General features: G+C 39.6%; 1 protein-coding gene and 1 long non-coding RNA gene across 2 annotated transcripts; one reads left to right on the top strand and one right to left on the bottom strand.

Annotated features, from left to right (window-relative positions):
* Window positions 1-3,921: 3,921 nt before the first annotated feature.
* Mstn (myostatin) lies at window positions 3,922-10,301 on the bottom strand. Its single transcript, XM_005084490.4, has 3 exons — window positions 9,752-10,301; window positions 7,684-8,057; window positions 3,922-5,793 (listed from the first exon to the last, which is right to left on the bottom strand). Exons 1-3 carry the CDS (start codon window positions 10,125-10,127, stop codon window positions 5,413-5,415), a joined length of 1,131 nt encoding a protein of 376 aa, XP_005084547.1. The 5' UTR covers window positions 10,128-10,301; the 3' UTR covers window positions 3,922-5,412.
* On the top strand, window positions 10,009-17,168 carry LOC121142837. Its single transcript, XR_005879948.1, has 3 exons — window positions 10,009-10,091; window positions 12,826-13,180; window positions 16,826-17,168. It is a non-coding gene; the product is annotated as an uncharacterized LOC121142837 (long non-coding RNA).

Raw genomic sequence — 17,168 nt, 5'->3', positions numbered from 1 at the left:
ATACACACCACTCCAGCATTTCCCAATGGTGACCTGTTCATAAAGCACAAAGGATAACACAGTGTGATAAAGCCTGAGGTCACAAGCTGAAATCAGTTTTGAAACAACACTTGTTTCTTTCTACATCTCAGTTAATGTTTGCAAAATTGTACCGCTAGGTTGTGTTTGTACTTCTGCACAATGTATATACTACCGGACTAGGTCACTGTCACCTTTTAGTCATGAGTTGTGTTTTGTTTTTGGGCTTCAAACACCTCATTCTGAAAATACAGATAATATGTATTTCTCCTGTAAGCACACCTTCCTATGTCTTGCCCAGGACCCTAAGGGTTGTTTATTTCTACCAAGCTGAACAAGCTACACGAGTCCCAAGCACACTAACAAGATAATATAGCAGACAAAGTTGTATCAGTACACATGGCCAAATCCCAGCCTCTGTCACAGTCCCTCCCTGAAGTGACTCTGTTTTGTTTTGTTTGGACCAGAACCAAGATTTTTGGTCAACCGTCTGCTCAAGCTGGGAAGGGCTGACTGTTCAGTGCACACATCTCTGTAATGGAGGCAGCCTTGCTGACTCTTCAGTGACTGTTGCGCCCATTAGTCTTCTACCAGGTGAAGTTTGCCTTGATGGTAGGGACACAGCATAGCCTATGAGTGGGTGGAAATGTAGCTGGCTGTTCTGTTCAACTTATCTTAAATTCTGACTCTGAGGCGCTAAGGCATCGTTCCCTCCTGGTCACAGTTCCGGGTACATTCTAGATCTGCAAACAGTTTCACTGGCTGCCAATACATAACTGCAAGAAAGAGGTTGGCTGCTGCCCTTCTCTGTCCTCAAGTATAGGCTATGACACTTGGCCATGTTCAAGCCCCCTGACAGCCTGGAATTTCCCCCATCTCCTTTCACCTGAGGTGCAGTTAGTCACATGCAGCTTTTCAAGACAATATTCTTGGGGCATGAAGCCAGACAGTTGCCTCGGTAACCTTCCAAATGTTTCCACTAACAATACAGATTTTTTTTCTCCCAAAACCTTTTTAGGCTACTCAGAAAACTAGTGGTTTCCTTTTGAGTCCTGCCTCCTTAACTCAGTGACAGTATTGTCAAGGTCTGGTGACATTATATTGTCCCATTTTCCCGTGCTGATACATTGTTTTGACTGGTTGAAGGTAATGCCCAAATCCAGAGGTCCCTGAGAACAACAGAGCCAAGAGACATTCAGCTACTTAGCTGGAGTTGATGTCTGTGGGAGCAGATCTGGGAAATGCTGTGGTGGGTCTGTGGCCAAAACCACATCATCAAATCATGTTGTGAATAAGGCCTTTCACAAGACACTGGGAAAAACACAATATAACACTTGTAGTAAAAGTTTTAACTGAATAGTCTTGGCCCATTAGGAAAACAAAGGAGATAAATTAGAAAGTTAACTTTTTAAAAAATTTTGGTTTGAAGTTACTTTTAAAATTAATCAAGTCAGGTAATTGGTTTTTACTGTAGAACTTTCAACAAATATCTTTATGATACAAATCCGAGTTTATTTAGTATACATTACTTCTTTTTTCTTTTGAAACAATCTTTTCTCATTTTACATACCAATCCAGCTCTCATTCCTCCCCTCCTCCTGTTTCCACCCCACCCCCATCCACTCCTCAGAGAGGATTAGGCTTCTCATGGGGAGTCTACAAAGTCTGGCACATCACTTGGAGGTAGGACCAAGGCCTTCCTGCTGTGGCTAGGCCAAGCAAGGTATCCCTCAAAAGAGAATAGGACCTACAAAGTCAGTTCAAGCACTACGGATAAACCCTGGTCCCACTGCCTATGGCCCCACAGACTGTCCAAGCATATAACTGTCACCCACATTCAGAGGACTTAGTTTGGTCCCATGCCGGTTCCCCTGCTGTCATTCCAGAGTCAGTGAGCTCCCACTAGTTCAGGTCAGCTGTTTCTGTGGGTATCCCCAAAATTGCTTTGACCCCATTGCTTATATTATTGCTCCTCCTTCTCTTGGACTGGACTCTGGGAGCTCAGGCCAGTGCTTAGCTGTGGATCTCTGCATCTGCTTCCATCAGTTGCTAGGTGAAGGTTCTATGATGGCAATCCAGGGAAAGGTCAGTTCATACACCCTCTCCACTAATGCTTAGGGTCATCAATCTGATTAAAGGGGAAGGCTAGTTCAGGCACCCTCTCCACTAATGCTTAAAGTCTTAGCTGGGGTCATCCTTGTGGATTCCTGGGACTTTCCTTAGTGCCAGGTTTCTCACTAGCCCCATAACAACTCCTTCAATCAAGATGTCTCTTTCCTTGCTCTCCCTCTCTATCCTTCTATTATGCTTGTCTTGAGCACTTAGATTTAAAACAAAGAAAATGGACTGAGGTCAATTTTTTAAGGAAAATGCAGATATGATACGTGCTCAATTAAAATCTCACCCTGTTACAAATGACATTATACTGTTAGAGCCATCTTTATTAAGGTTAAGATGAGAATACTGAAGCAAAGTGTATGTCTGCTCCATTGCAAGTCATGCATTTCTATAACAAGAATACTAAATATAACGTTAAGGCTATTGTGAACTACTAAACCTTTGCCTACCATTGTGACACATACATTTTATGTCTGTCATATAAACTGGGCAGCCTCATAGGGAAGAATGCTGCAGAAAGAACACCCTGCATTTCCCAGAGGACAGCATAGTCACTGAGGCATTTTGATATGTCATGCAGTATATTGTATTTCAACTTTCTACATAACTAGAGTTTTAAGTGGCACTAAACATAAATTTGCTACCAAACATCCATTATAATGCACTTTTCCCAAAGACTGTGCAAAATCCCTAGACACAAATAAACTAAATTGAGCATCATTTTCATTGCTTGACACCACACTCAAGGATGAACAAAAAAGGTCACATTTCCTCTTATGTTTTGCATTCTATATCTTAGAACTCAATAGCCATAAAGATGAGATTCAACATTATGTCACATTCACAGTTCATCCATCACTATTTAAAGCTTGATTTCCTAATTATCAGATTGGTAATAATTATGTCTTATGTTTTAAAAATAGTTCTTTGATTATTTTGTTTTTGTTTGTTTGTTTTTATGAGACAGGGTTTCTCTGTATTGTCTTGGAGGCTGTCGGTCCGGCCCGGCCTCGAACTCACAGAGATCCGCCTGCCTCTGCCTCCCAAGTGCTGGGATTAAAGGCGAGTGCCACCACCGCCTGGCAGTTCTTTGATTATTTTAATCAATTTTTATCATGTCACAATTTTAATAATTGCTGTTAGGATGAGTGACAGAGAAAATATAATGTGTTGGAACTTACGTTTCTATTTCTTATGCATTAATATAAAGATGGAAATTATTAAAGTTGTATTTGTGTACATTATGACTTCTTCACTCAGAAATAAGAGCATAGTAGAATTTTAGTCACCTCACCATTAAACTTAAGTCACTGTTTTGTGAGTAAATCCCTAAACTGCTTAAATAGAGGAATTGCTTCAGATATATGCCTGTACAGTGGCACACAAGGATTTCTAGGTCATTTAAAATCACTTTGCTCTTTAATTTGAAAATCAGTGCCTCCAGTACTTAGGAAAATGTGCATTAACTGTTAGGGAAGAACCTTGGGCCTCCCGTGTGCCTGAAGCTTCAGGAGAACCTGTAACCCTGGGACTAAACACCACTGCCAATTGCAGTGTGTTTGAAATCGAGCCTATGAAATAGATAGATTTTAGGTCAAGATAGAAAGAAATGAACAGAAGACACTAGTCTACTTTTGTATGTCTAAAGCAATTTCACTGGGAATTTCACTCAGAACTAGAGTAGCATGTCTTAAGTTCCTAAATCAAGTTTTTGTGCTAAGTCATTTAAACCTTGATATAAAGATTCAAAAACACACAATTAATCATTATAACACAAAACTGTGGTGCCTTTCAAAAATGTGAAAACACTTTAATATAATTTATAGTCTCTACACATTTTATGTAAGAAATGATTTCATTTAGATTTAAGTACAATACATCAGGTCAACAAAATTCCATTTTACAAAACTGAAGTAAATAAACACAGAAATAAATTCATTGTCAAATTATAAAATAAAAGTAGCTGTTCTTATTGAGACACCATGTTTGTTTTTCTTTAGGTACTGGAGTTAGTTATTTTGGTATGTTCAGCAATGTTTATAATATTTAAAATAGTGGAGCATTGAGATTTGAATACAATAACAGGAAACCACTGAAACTTCACATTCATAGGTGCAGCCACCATGAATCCATAAGTGAATGTTGATATTATAAAAAATATAAAATGATTGTAATATAACCATCTTACCTTAACATACAGAGTTTTAAGACCACTACTGAATCTGCTAATTTGCTTTGAAATAGAAGCAGTCACTTTTCTGTGATACATGACATGTCTTTGTACCTTAATAATTTGAAATTTTATTAGTGTAAAAATATACCAAAGTAAATAAAAAAGGAGACGCTTATTTACAAAATAATATTGTATACACATTATATAAATGCAATTGTTTCAGAGTCTTTTATACAATATTGATAAAATCAGTCATTTCCATTATTTCACCATGAAACAGCAATGTGACAAAGGCAGGCTGTGATTTTGAATTTTGATAGAAATGAATGCTAGGCTGCCCTTTAAGAGAAAGCAGTCTCTCCACTGCACTGGAGAATTGAAAGTTGGCCTCTGGAAAAAAAAAGTTGCCTTTCCTTAAAGAAAATGCATCCCCACTCAGTGCTGTATGGAAAAGTACCTGAAAGGGGCTTATTTTACAGAGCATACTCTGAGAAACCTGGTAGTAGCCATTCAGCCCTTGGCATTAGCACCACTGGCATGGGTTTTTAATACACTGTCCAATTAGAGTAGGAATGGAAACATATGTAGAAGGTACCATTCTGATTTTGTGGAATTTTATCACACCAAGTATACAATACAAATAAAAATGTACATAAATGTCTTGAATGAGGATAACAATCCTGCACTTTACAAAGGCTATATATAGATTTTCTGTAAATATTAAGTGAAACTGCTAAGAATTAAGACTTTATCCTTAAAGCATACCCCTTTAATTGAGCAGACCACAAGAAGTGCTGTCATTTTCTTGCCTAGATTGCAGTTGTGATATATATATTTGCATATATATACATGAACATAAATGTAATTTGATCTCCTCCTAGTTCAAAAACTCTGGAAATCATAAAATGTTCTATTCTATGGTTTATTCTGATGGTTAAATGCCAACCATTGCATGTATTCTCTCTTTCAGGTCATATACTGTAGCTTGTTTTTAAGTTACTATAGCATACTTAAGGCCTACGCCTGTGGTACATAATTTCACAGTTTCAAAATTGAGGGGAAGACCTTCCATGATTTAGGAAGTTCTGAACTCAATGAAAAACTCATGAGCACCCACACCGGTCTACTACCATGGCTGGAATTTTTCCATATATTATCTGTTCTTTGCCATTAAAATATAGCATATTAATGGGAGACATTTTTGTAGGAGTGCAGCAAGGACCTGCTGAGCCTCTGGGGTTTGCTTGGTGCACAAGATGAGTATGGGGATATTTTTGTAAAAACACAAATTCACACTCTCCGGAGCAGTAATTGGCTTTATATCTTTTGGGTGCAATGATCCAATCCCATCCAAATGCTTCAAAATCCACTGTAAGGGGGTAGCGGCAGCATCGAGATTCTGTGGAGTGCTCATCACAGTCAAGACCAAAGTCTCTTCGGGACCTTTTGGGTGTGTCTGTTACTTTGACCTCTAGAAAGGGATTCTGTGTAAAGAGGAAAGAGCAATTGTATTATCAAAGCCAAAGATCTTTCCCACCTGAAAAATCATCTCTACAGAAAACATCATTCTTATGCTACTTATCTTTTTAAGAAGTGCGATATGAAGGAATTTTTATTCACACTAGGCTTCATTTTTCCTCTCATATCCACAAGAATGTAATAGCAGTAGACATTTCCCTGTGGTCAGTTCACTCTGTCTTTTAAACTTTTGCTTCTTTTCATCTCATTATTAGACAATAATAGATGCTTTGAAAGAGAAGGGAGGGTGGGGGAAGGTGGGAGGCCATCTTTTCATCACTGTTGATTACTCATCAGCTCCATGTATCTCACGACTCTAGAAGAGATGAGTACCCATCTGTCTTTCTTCCCTAGATCTCTTCTCAAAGAAATGTGCACATTACAGTCAGAGAAAAACAGCCACCTCCGAGTTTTATGTGGATCAGAATGGGAGGAAGGAAGTCAGGGTGACAGCAGGAGCTGCACATACATTGTGTTGAAAGAAAATCCTAAAGGAGCATAGAGGACATTGATGGGAAGTGATGACCTGGGTACCAATGTAGCTTGGTGGAAGAGGGTTTGCCTCTCATGTGTAAGGTGCTGGGTTCAATCCCAGGGTCCCAGCAGAAGGAGACAGAGAAGGAGGGAGGGAAGAAGAATCATCTGGCTGTGACAGCCTCAGTCTTCCAGAACATTTGAGACCATTTCCTTTTAGAGAGAAAACTCTAAGGAATATCGTATTAACCATCCTTTAAATAATTAAAACCTAACCCATTAAGCAACCTTGATAATTTAAATACTATCTGTGAAAGAGCACAGTTTTGTCTTATATCATGAAATCAGTCCTAAGTATTGTCAAAGAGAACATCGTTTAAGGAATATATGATAAAGAAAATAGATAGATCACCGAGGAAGCTGTAGTACTTCAAACAATTACATTTCACTCACAAATAGATCTGATTTCTGGATTACATATTCCTGAGTTCAAAGGATTAAAAAGATAACTATGTTTATTTTTTCTAAATATAATATTTTGATGCAAATTCTGACAAGGGATGAAAATAAAAATATGTTCATTAAGTTTTTGAAAGCAGAAGTAAATAAAAGCCTCAGTAAAGCATAATAGTAACTAGGGTTTAAGTGGGAATTAAATTGTTTTATTAATTTTCATAGTGTGTGAGGTCTTGTTTATATCATTGAATTGCTATTGAATTCCTATGTAAATCATTGTTAATGGTGCTAAAGTAGTTCAGAAATAAGCTAATAGTCAAGGTTAGCTAGAATGGAAATTACAGTTTTATTAACACTATTCTAAGTAACCTATATGCATATCATGACTTCAACATTCTGTAAGTACTGAACATATTTATTAGGGGATACTAAGTACAATATATTAATCAAATATATCTATACAGATAAATGTATTTTAATTAGAATTTTTATATTTTTTTACTTTATGTGAATCCAACATTTTTCAATGTATTGAGAAGCAAAAAACAGCATGGGAAAAAGTTTTAATTTGTTGGGTAGATATTGGAATCTGCAGTTATATAGTGAGTCATAATTTTATGCATATATTATGTAACCTACAATAAAAAGAAGATAACATCCCATTCCCAATAAGGAACTCCTTATGAAATTGTGAACCATGATGCAATTGTTTTTCAGTCTTCATGCATAGTAACAGCATCAAGGGAGTGCTTCACAGGACATGTGATTGGCACCTACTCTTTTTGGGCACAGACCAATTGGTGTAAGATAATTTTGTCTGGTTTGCGAACATAGAATATAGTAGTAGCTATTTTTCACTATTATTCTTCATATGAGGAATAAAAATATAACATATTATTAGAACATTATTTTCAATTATCACTTACCAGCCCATCTTCCCCTGGTCCCGGGAAGGTTACAGCAAGATCATGGCCATTCTCATCCAAAGCTTTGATTTCAATGCCTAAGTTGGATTCAGGTTGTTTGAGCCAATTTTGCAACACTGTCTTCACATCAATACTCTGCCAAATGCCAGTGCCTGGGCTCATGTCGAGTTTCAGAGATCGGATTCCAGTGTACCTTGTACCGTCTTTCATGGGTTTGATGAGCCTCAGAATCTGCACAAACACTGTTGTGGGAGTCTTGACTGGTCTCAGATGGATCCACAGCTGGGCTTTCACTACTTTGTTGTACTGGATTTTAGAGCTAAATTTAAAAAAGCAACATTTGGGTTTTCCATCCACTTGCATTAGAAAATCAGCTACAAATGAATAAGAAAAGAATGATTGACATTAGGTCCCATCAAAACATGAATAAAAATCACTCCTTAATAATAGATGCTGGGATAATGTGTACACATGTGGTCTTTCAAAATAAAATACTACGTAGAACTTCATTCATGATTCAGAAGAAATGTCAGAAAATAATTGCTTGTCAGTTTTCTTAGACATCTGTATTTTCACCTATTTATCAGGGATCTACTGCCTTCTAGAGAACTATGGGCTAGGGGATATTTTGTGAAAGAATGAGCAGTGGATTAAATTTGCGAACGTTGATGATTAGGGAGAACAAGAGACAGCGTGGAGGAACGTCCACTTAGAATTCCTTGGGAATTTGAGTAGTTACGCTCACAGAGCAGCTGTACCAGTCAGTCTGGAGGAAGGAACCCTTCCCCCAGGCCTCAATTACCTGGGGACTGAGCCTCCGAAATGACAGAAAATAGAGTGCGTCTGTAACACTTGGACTCTGCAATAGCCTTTCAAAGGGACAACATGAAGTCAGTAATTAGCACAAAAACTCAAGATGTCATGCTCAAGCTATCTCAAAAGTCAGAAAGCAGTGGCCTTGGAGGCAGGCTTTCACTGCAAGTTCAGCACACTAACAACTACGTTTCTTTTGGGTTTTCCAAACCACATGTAAATAGGGAAGCCTTCTCCTGAACTGTTTGATCCAAGAGTCATAAATGAAAATTATTTGCTGTGTTGTAGCCTGGTTTCTTAGTGAAGGACTGGCTTGAAACTGTGTCATGTCTGGTTTTAAGTGTTTAAAGCGTGGTATTAAAGCAAGATCTCAGACACATGGCATAGAACTCTTGCGTGTCCTCCAGCTCTGTCAAGCCACCTGTCTTCATTTTGAGAGTACTGAAGCTGGGACTGCCTGAAATGGACTAGCTCCCAGAAGCAGTGCTGTTCTTACGGGTAGCAGTCCTCCCCTCACAGGGAATAAAATATTCTTATCAGCCACTGTTGCTGTACACGGCCAGGGCAGTCTCAGCACTGGGCTGTGGGCACAGCACAAGCAGGCATTTATAGCATAACCTCCCGATTATAACGCTCATTTCCTGAACGTTTTCCAATACTAGGTCATGAGTATCATTTTGCTGCGTCTGCTTCACCGTTACTCTTGCTAATGCATTGAATATTTATCTTCTTTAACTCTCCAGTGTAACAGCTTTCCCAATTAAGTATTTCACAAAGGCTCTCAACTGACAGTTTTAAATAACACACTTGTGTAGAACAGTGTTCAAATAAACACTCAGCAAATTTCTTCCTCTAGTGTTAGTGGGGGAAAAATGAATGCATATTTAGGCAAACAGATGCAATGGTAAATTTCACATAAGTTTTAACAATGCTTATAGAATCTCACAGTCCTTCCCTTCCTAGTGTTAGGCACTGAACACATAAGCATTCTGCATTTTCCATATAAAATTACATACTACTGAAGCTGAGCCGGCACATTAACTTTGAGCTATTTGGCACCAAAAGGAAACAAGCAAGGCAGATTTCATTGTCAGTATGTTTCTTAGGAAATCGTGAAGAGGGAAAAAAATCTCTTTTCTCTCTTACTTACATACAAGCCAACAGCTTGTTAAAAGCCTGAAAATAGATCTGTTTCTCATAAACACTAGGGCAGCCGTCAGCAGAACTGTTGATATACTCTAAGAGAGCTACTTACACTCTGTAGGCATGGTAATGATTGTTTCCGTCGTAGCGTGATAATCGTCATCTTCCAGAGAACCATCACTGCTGTCATCCCTCTGGACGTCGTACTGATCGATCAGTTCCCGGAGCGGAGGAGCTCGGGGCAGAAGTTGTCTTATAGCATCTTTGCTGATGTTAGGAGCTGTTTCCAGGCGGAGTTTGCTGAGGATTTGGATTTTTATGGCTTCTATTCTGGAGTACCTTGTGTTTTGTCTCCACACACATGCATTGCACAGCCCCTCTTTTTCCACGTTTCCTTCTTGCTCACTGCCCTCATTTAGATCCACTGGGCCAGCAGCAATCAGCATAAACAGGTAAATATAAACATACATTTGCAGTTTTTGCATCATTTTAAAATCAGCACAATCTGTTTTTTTCCCTTGCTCTTATTTCTTCCTTTTGCTTTTGAGTAATGACAAGCAAAATCTTAGTGCATGTCCGGTGTGAGAGACAACCTGCCACGCCAGTGAGTCCTGTATACTGTATTCCAAGTGGCTTTTTATATTCCGACTTAGAGGAGACAAGTGTCGTCAGGATCTATGATTGGCTCCTGCTCCACAATGAATCTCGCTGTCAGAGGTTAAAACCCTGTCTGTCACAAGTCACCAAGCAGTATTTTGTTACAGTCCAGGGCAAGCTGATTCATTTGACTACTTCATAAATGAAATAAATCCCCATATCATGAAATATATGTGTGACATTTGATAAATTAAAGTTTGTGTAATAATATAAACTATCTTTAAGGCTTCTTAAACTTTGTGAAGCTCTTGCTGTAATTTAAATTAGTAAATTTTAATTTATCCTTCTTGTTTAAAATATAAAATGTCAATCCTGTAAGAATCGGGTGTTATTTGTTGTTAAAGCAAATATTTGATATTTAAAAATTGTATCAAGTGCTGAGTAATTAAAGAACTAAAAATTAGGAAGAGGTGATCAAATTAAAACAAAGTTAAAGGCTGTAGCCCTGGTAGAAAGTTGCATCAGTAATTTGAGAAGTTTGTTTTCATGACTTATTTGTTAGTACACATTAGAAATCAGTCTTACCATGTTACAGTGTACATGAACTTAGTTCTGACAGCTTAATGTCTTTTACTAACATGAAAACTATGCATGATTCCACCTTATTAGTATGGTTATTTTCTGTCAAAAAGATAGAGATTAAATCACAAGTGCTTCTTTACTATTTATTACCAACAGGATAATGTTAGCTAGGAGGTCGATCTCTGCACTTAGATAAGTAAATAATGGATTTTTGTAAGTGGCACTGGAGCATTAGTACAGTGTGACTCAGACATCTAGTGCTAAAAGTAAAAGTGCAATGTGCTCTCTATGAATTATGTCAGGTCCTGTGAGCATGCACACAAAGAGTAAGTGGCATGTAGAGGGTGCCCTTTGTTGTGTCCCAATACTGTCATAGGTTAGCACCCCTTTGCCAGTGGCTCGTTTTGACCAGAGGGCAGACACCTGGCAGGGATCTGGGGCAGAGAATAGTGCTTTTTGTTCTCTGAGTTTAAGCGGCCTCTATAGGGATCAAACTCTCACCCTTGGCTTTAGGAGCAATAAGATCTAATGGGGTGAACTCTTAACGAGCTGAACAAACGCAGCACCAGTAACAGAGGACTTTTCCAGGCCACAGATTTCCTCCTCCTTCCGGGGAAGCCGGGGACTCTTTAGAGTTTTAATGCATTACTCCCCTCACCCCAAGAGAATATGGTGGTTTATATCAAATATTTATTTTTAGGTCACCGCCATTCTCGCACGGTGTACACCCATTTACTGCCTCGGTGCACTAAGACACAACTCAGTAGCTTGAACAGTTAATGCATTTTCATCAAATTCTTAAGGGGCACCTACATCTCTTGAGGAAAAAAAAAGTGGCCTTCCGTAATGCACTGGATTTGCCCATCATTAAAGATTAAGGAAAACCAGACACCCTGAGCTGTTCAGATCAGCTTTGTACAAGACCACAGGCTCATAAAGCTTAATTTGTCTGGAAAATTCACTTTCGATGTAGAATTCTTCGTGGTGTTATAATTATCAAAACACAGGCTGCTATAATCTGAGTCAATCAATCCTGTTTTGTAACTCGCTTCAAACCACACTGCACTTGTGAACTCAGGCTGTGGAACCAGACAAACTGAGTTTGAATCTCAGTTTTGCCTGTTCTAACTCTATGACAAAGATGGCCAGTGTTTAATTTCCTATATCCTTAGTTTCCCCGCAGGGGTTTGAGGCATATAATGTAGCAATCAGTTGCTAACTGGGGTCCCTTTCTTAGGGTAGCTAACACGTTGGGCAGGAGCGCCTGCTCTTTGTTTCATGATCTTTACGTCACATTCTCCTCAACTGCTCCACGTTAAAGCGAGGGCTAACCATCTCACATGGTATCTCATCAGGCCCAAGAAACGAGCCCAGGCATATGTTTCAGATTATTTTCATTACCTGGAATAAAGCAAACAAATTTGTCGTTTGCCGTATAGTCAAATCTCATTATTTGTGGATTCCGTTTTTGCAATTTGTCTACTTACTAAACTTTGTTTCTAAAACCCAATGCTCTTGGTGCTTTTACAATTACTCACTGCCATTCACTGAGCAGTAAAATTCAAATAACAAGGACAGAGGATTTGGCCAGCTGCACAGTTTCCCAGCTGAGGCCACACAGAGCAGGCCTGCATCATTCATTCAGTGTTCACGCTATGAACAGCATCCATTTTTAAGCCAATTTCAGCCATGTTGTTTACTTTTCTGTGCTTTTAACTGTCCTTGCTGGCTGCTGCTTTTTGATAACAGCTTTGAAACAGTGCTGCTCTGGGGCAGCACAAGCCCAGTAGGCCATGGGGGAAAGGAGAATGAGGTCACCAGGGGTCGGCGTGGTGAGTAGTCACTGCTTAATAGTTACAGCCGTCCAGTTTGGAAGAGGAAAACCTCCAGATAGATGGAGTTGTAGAGGCTGAGCAACATTCTGCTGGACTCCACTCAACTTAGGACTTCAAAACGGCTAAAGCAGCAGCAACTTTTCTGTTATAAATTTCAACCATTTTTTTTCAGATATGCCTCATGAAAAGAAAAAGTTCCTAATGAGAAAACACACGAGTTAGACAAATTAACCAGGCCTGAGTTTGTTGCTTCTGAGGGTGACTTCAATGGTGATGGATGAATGGATGCCGCCTGTTGAGTTCGTGATGCTTTTCCACAGAAGCACACACACAAGGCAATGCATTCATCAGATGACGAACAGTCAGGACCCCACGGCTCATCGCCCCGCATGTTCTCTAGAACGGCGCAAGCATCTGAATTCAGCGTTGGCAAGGCCTTTCTAACGTCAATGGTAAACGCAGACTACAGCTCATCAAGCTTTCTGAGGCTTCGCTCACTCCTCGGTGCATGGGTGAAGAAGTATTCAGTCAGTTTCCAGAATGTCTGTTCCTTCTCTAATGGCAATGACCGCCGACTTCCCAAGACCCGGAGTCGGGGTTGGGATGGGGGATGGGAGTGGGCGTTGGGAGTTGGGTGGGGGTGTCTCCTTACTGTGGCCCTAGAGTGGAGGGGCTGCTCTCACAATGGAGACAGGGCAGTGTAACATCGGGATTAGTAAAGAGAAGACTTTCTTCCACTTGCCCAGGACAACTTGGTCTTCTAGCTTGTTGACTTTGTCTTAGTCAGTACCTCTGAAAGCAGTTTCTAAGGATGGCCAGATCGTAGGAGAAAGGCATGCTTCCGGGACTTGCACTTGTCTTTGTGCTGGTGGCTTTTGTGAGCCTCTTAACTTTCTATGCTTATCATAAAGCAGCAAGCATGCTCCTCTGACGTTTAGTTCAAACCCCACAGATGGCCGAACAACACACTGGAGTGTATATAATATTTACCAAAAAAAAACAAAAAACAAAAACAAAAAAAAAAAGATTTTACTCTTTCCAGATTCTAGGAACTACTAACCTTCAAGAACTTTCAAAAAATAGAGGAAGAGGCAGATAGGAATTTGGAGAAGGGTGGTTTGTGAAAAATGCAACTGTCTTGGGAAAACACACATGTTGTATTTTATCTGGTGGCTTGCCATTTCCTTCAGGTAATGTTTAGTAGTATACAGTGAGAAAAAAACACCTACAGGGTGCTCAAACCTGCCACATCATGAGAAAGAGGGACCCCACACCAAGGACGTCTGACTGCCAGTGTTTTTTATAGGTTAAAGACAAAAATTCAGAGAGTCTGGGAAACAGAAACTTCATTTAGTGGCTGATCGAAGAAGAGGCACACTCCCACGGCTAAGCACTGAGCTGAACTCAAGAAAGCCAGTAACAGAGAGGGAGGACTGATGACCAAAGGGACTAAGACTGGGCTGGTTTAACCCCCAGAAACAGTTGACCTGACCAGGGTTAACTCTTGAATCCTAGGCTGATGCCTGGGAATCCAGCATGGGACTGATCAAGACCCCCTGAATGTGGGTGTCAGTAAGGAAGCCTAGGTAATCTATTGCGCCTTGGGCAGTAGATCAGTACCCATCCCGAGTATACACACGGATTTTGGACTCCCATCCAACAATGTGAGATGCACTCTCACCTCGAACTCTTGGGGGAGGGTCTAGGCCCTGCCCTGGATGAAATGACAGACTGTGGACACCCCCATGGAGGGCCTCACCCTCCCTGGGGAAATGAGGGGATATTGGGGGGTTGGGGGGCGGGCACAGGAGGAGGGGAGGGAAATGGAGAGGGACCTGGAACTGACTTGTGAAGCAACCTTGTTTCTAATCTAAATTTAAACTTAAAAATAAATAATAAAAAAAGACAAAAGTTAACTGCAAGTGCAGTTGAACTCAGTCGTTCAAAGTGCAGTAATGGAAGACAGGAGACAGTAACATCGCTGTGGGTTTGCAACTGGTGCTTCGTACTCTCGAATAAGTCGATTAACAGCCTTTGTTTATGAATACACCCTCTGAATGCATGAATTTATGATTTATGGAATATTGGAAAGCCTTCTGTGTCCTTGGTGCTAACGTTTGATTATGAAGATAAAATACTGAGCCAAATTCAATCACTTTTCATGAACTCCGTGGTATAGTTTCTTCATATAAAATGTGACTAGGTGTGCATGCCATTTCAAGTGAGATTTATCCCCTAAGTTAGTGATCCTTAAAATTTCTTTCTCACAGTGTCTTTGTAATCCTGAAGTTATTAAGGTTCCCACAAATCTTTTGTATATGTAGATCATATTGATCAATATTTTGTAATTCAAAACTTGAAATTTATAGCTTAGAGGCACAAGCAGACATATAATGAATCTGCTGACAGATTTTTTCTAATATTCATTTATGATTATTTTTATGCATGTGCGTTTGTACATATGTGTGTATGAGAGAGAAAATGAGAGATAGAGAGAGTGGGAGAGAGCGAGAAAGAGAGAAAGGGAGAGAGAGAACTGAACCTAGATATTTTGATCTTAATCGCTGTTCCATCTGTGTAACCCCCAGATTTTTTCCTACTGTTGTGTATTAGTTGTACAAAGTAATGAGTTTCATGATAATTTCCTATGTCCATAAACGTTAGTCTCATTTAATCGTCTACAGTCTTTTCATGACTTATTTCCTCCTCTTCTTCCACACCTCTGAAGTCCATTTTCCACCTTATGAACAACGCTATCTTGAGACACAGATCCTCTAGAAAACTCCACTGTACACAGAAGAAATAATGGCAGGGAAGGAAAAGGAGACGTTAGAATCTTTGTGAATGTTGTTTTTAACTTCACAGACTCACGGACTCTTTAGAAATATTCTGGAACCATCCTAGAGCTCTCTAAACTACACTAGAGCACAGATCCTAGAGTAGTTGGTTTATGCTGCTAAAATTGAATGCTTTCCTGCCAATAACCCCTCCTCCCAGAATCTTTGGCTTTCCATTTATTATCAACTGTAGTTCTTTTTAGACATATCTACTTAATAGTACGTAATTGTTTTCAACAGCTGAAACATAAATGCTGTGGTGTTAATTACAACTAACTCTGGTGGAAAGAATGTAGTTTTTAAGGATTTCCTGCAGATGGTCTGTGGGTTGTTCCTGATGTGAGAGCATTTGTATTGTGGAAAGGGGACTTTAGAGCTGGCCAGGAGGATAAGGGACTGGAATGAAGGTCAGAAAGGGTGAGTGCGGCTGTGTGTGTGTGTGTGTGTGAGAGAGAGAGAGAGAGAGAGAGAGAGAGAGAGAGAGAGAGAGAGAGAGAGAGAGAGAGAGAGAGAGATTGAGAGAGAGAGAGAGAGAGATTGAGAGATTGTTGGACTAAAAACCATTACTTTGTAAACCAATATGCACTAGTAAGAAAAGAATCCTACTGTGTAGTGCTTCATAACAGAGATCCAAATTCATTTCTTTTGTCACTAATATTGAGCCAACTGCCTCTTATATTATACATTTCAATTTGTTTCTTCCTTTGCTTGTTCTTGTTTCCCAAGCAAACTTGGAGCTCACTAACGGGAGGGGCTTTGCTCTTGTTTAGTCTAGAACCTGGCATATAATTAAACGGAAAACATGGTATTTATTCACTAATGAACTAGTGGATGAGCAAATGTCTTCTTAAATAGTAGAGGATTCTGGACTTTCCAAGTGATGTCTACTGTAGTCATAGTTTTCTTAACTGTGATTCTTGTGTCTACTCTATTACTGTATCTCTACTCCAGTCACCCTGCTGGCAGTGGCTTCTTTAAGACGGCCCCTCCCGTTTCCCAAAGCTTATTCTCCCTTCCCCTCTCCTTTCCCTTTTGTTCTCCAGCAAATTCTGTAAGCAGTTTCTTCACATGGTGATCTTTAGGTGCATCCTAGGTTATCTGCATAGCCACCTCATGTCTGGTACTCCAGGGTCTAACTTTCTACAGTGTCTATAGAGTCAATGCTCACACGAGAGGTTGGCATCCAGTACCATCTAATGCCATAGAGGGTGACTTTAACACAGCAGTCATGATTCCCTTCTCTTTCCACCTTTAAAAAAATCTGCATTTCTCAATATTAGGAGGATTCTTCAAGTAATATTTCTTTTTTTAAGACAGGGTCTCATTTTTTTCCAGATCATATTGGAAGAGACTGGATTAGACTGGAACACCTTCTGCCTTCACTGCCCCAGTGTTTGAATCTCAGACATGTGACACCACAACCAGCTTCCAAAGACTGTTTTAATTCTGTCAAAAGTCACTGAAGTCCTTTGCCCTAAGGTCATGGTTTGGGGATGACTAAAGTCTATGGCTTGTTTATTTAGCCCTTTTTACTGGAATTAAAATTTGTGTTTCTGTTGATGACCACACTGTTCCCCACTTCCATGAATTAAGAACCCTTAAATGTTTGCTTGGAGCTGTAAATTTTCTGCCAGAAAAGGAATGAAGTGAAACTTCAAAAGTCTCCAAATGAAAAACT

This window comes from Mesocricetus auratus, unplaced genomic scaffold, assembly GCF_017639785.1.
Source record: "Mesocricetus auratus isolate SY011 unplaced genomic scaffold, BCM_Maur_2.0 Super-Scaffold_100010, whole genome shotgun sequence".
Taxonomy (NCBI): domain Eukaryota; kingdom Metazoa; phylum Chordata; class Mammalia; order Rodentia; family Cricetidae; genus Mesocricetus; species Mesocricetus auratus.
This window is presented reverse-complemented; position numbering and strand designations above follow the sequence as displayed.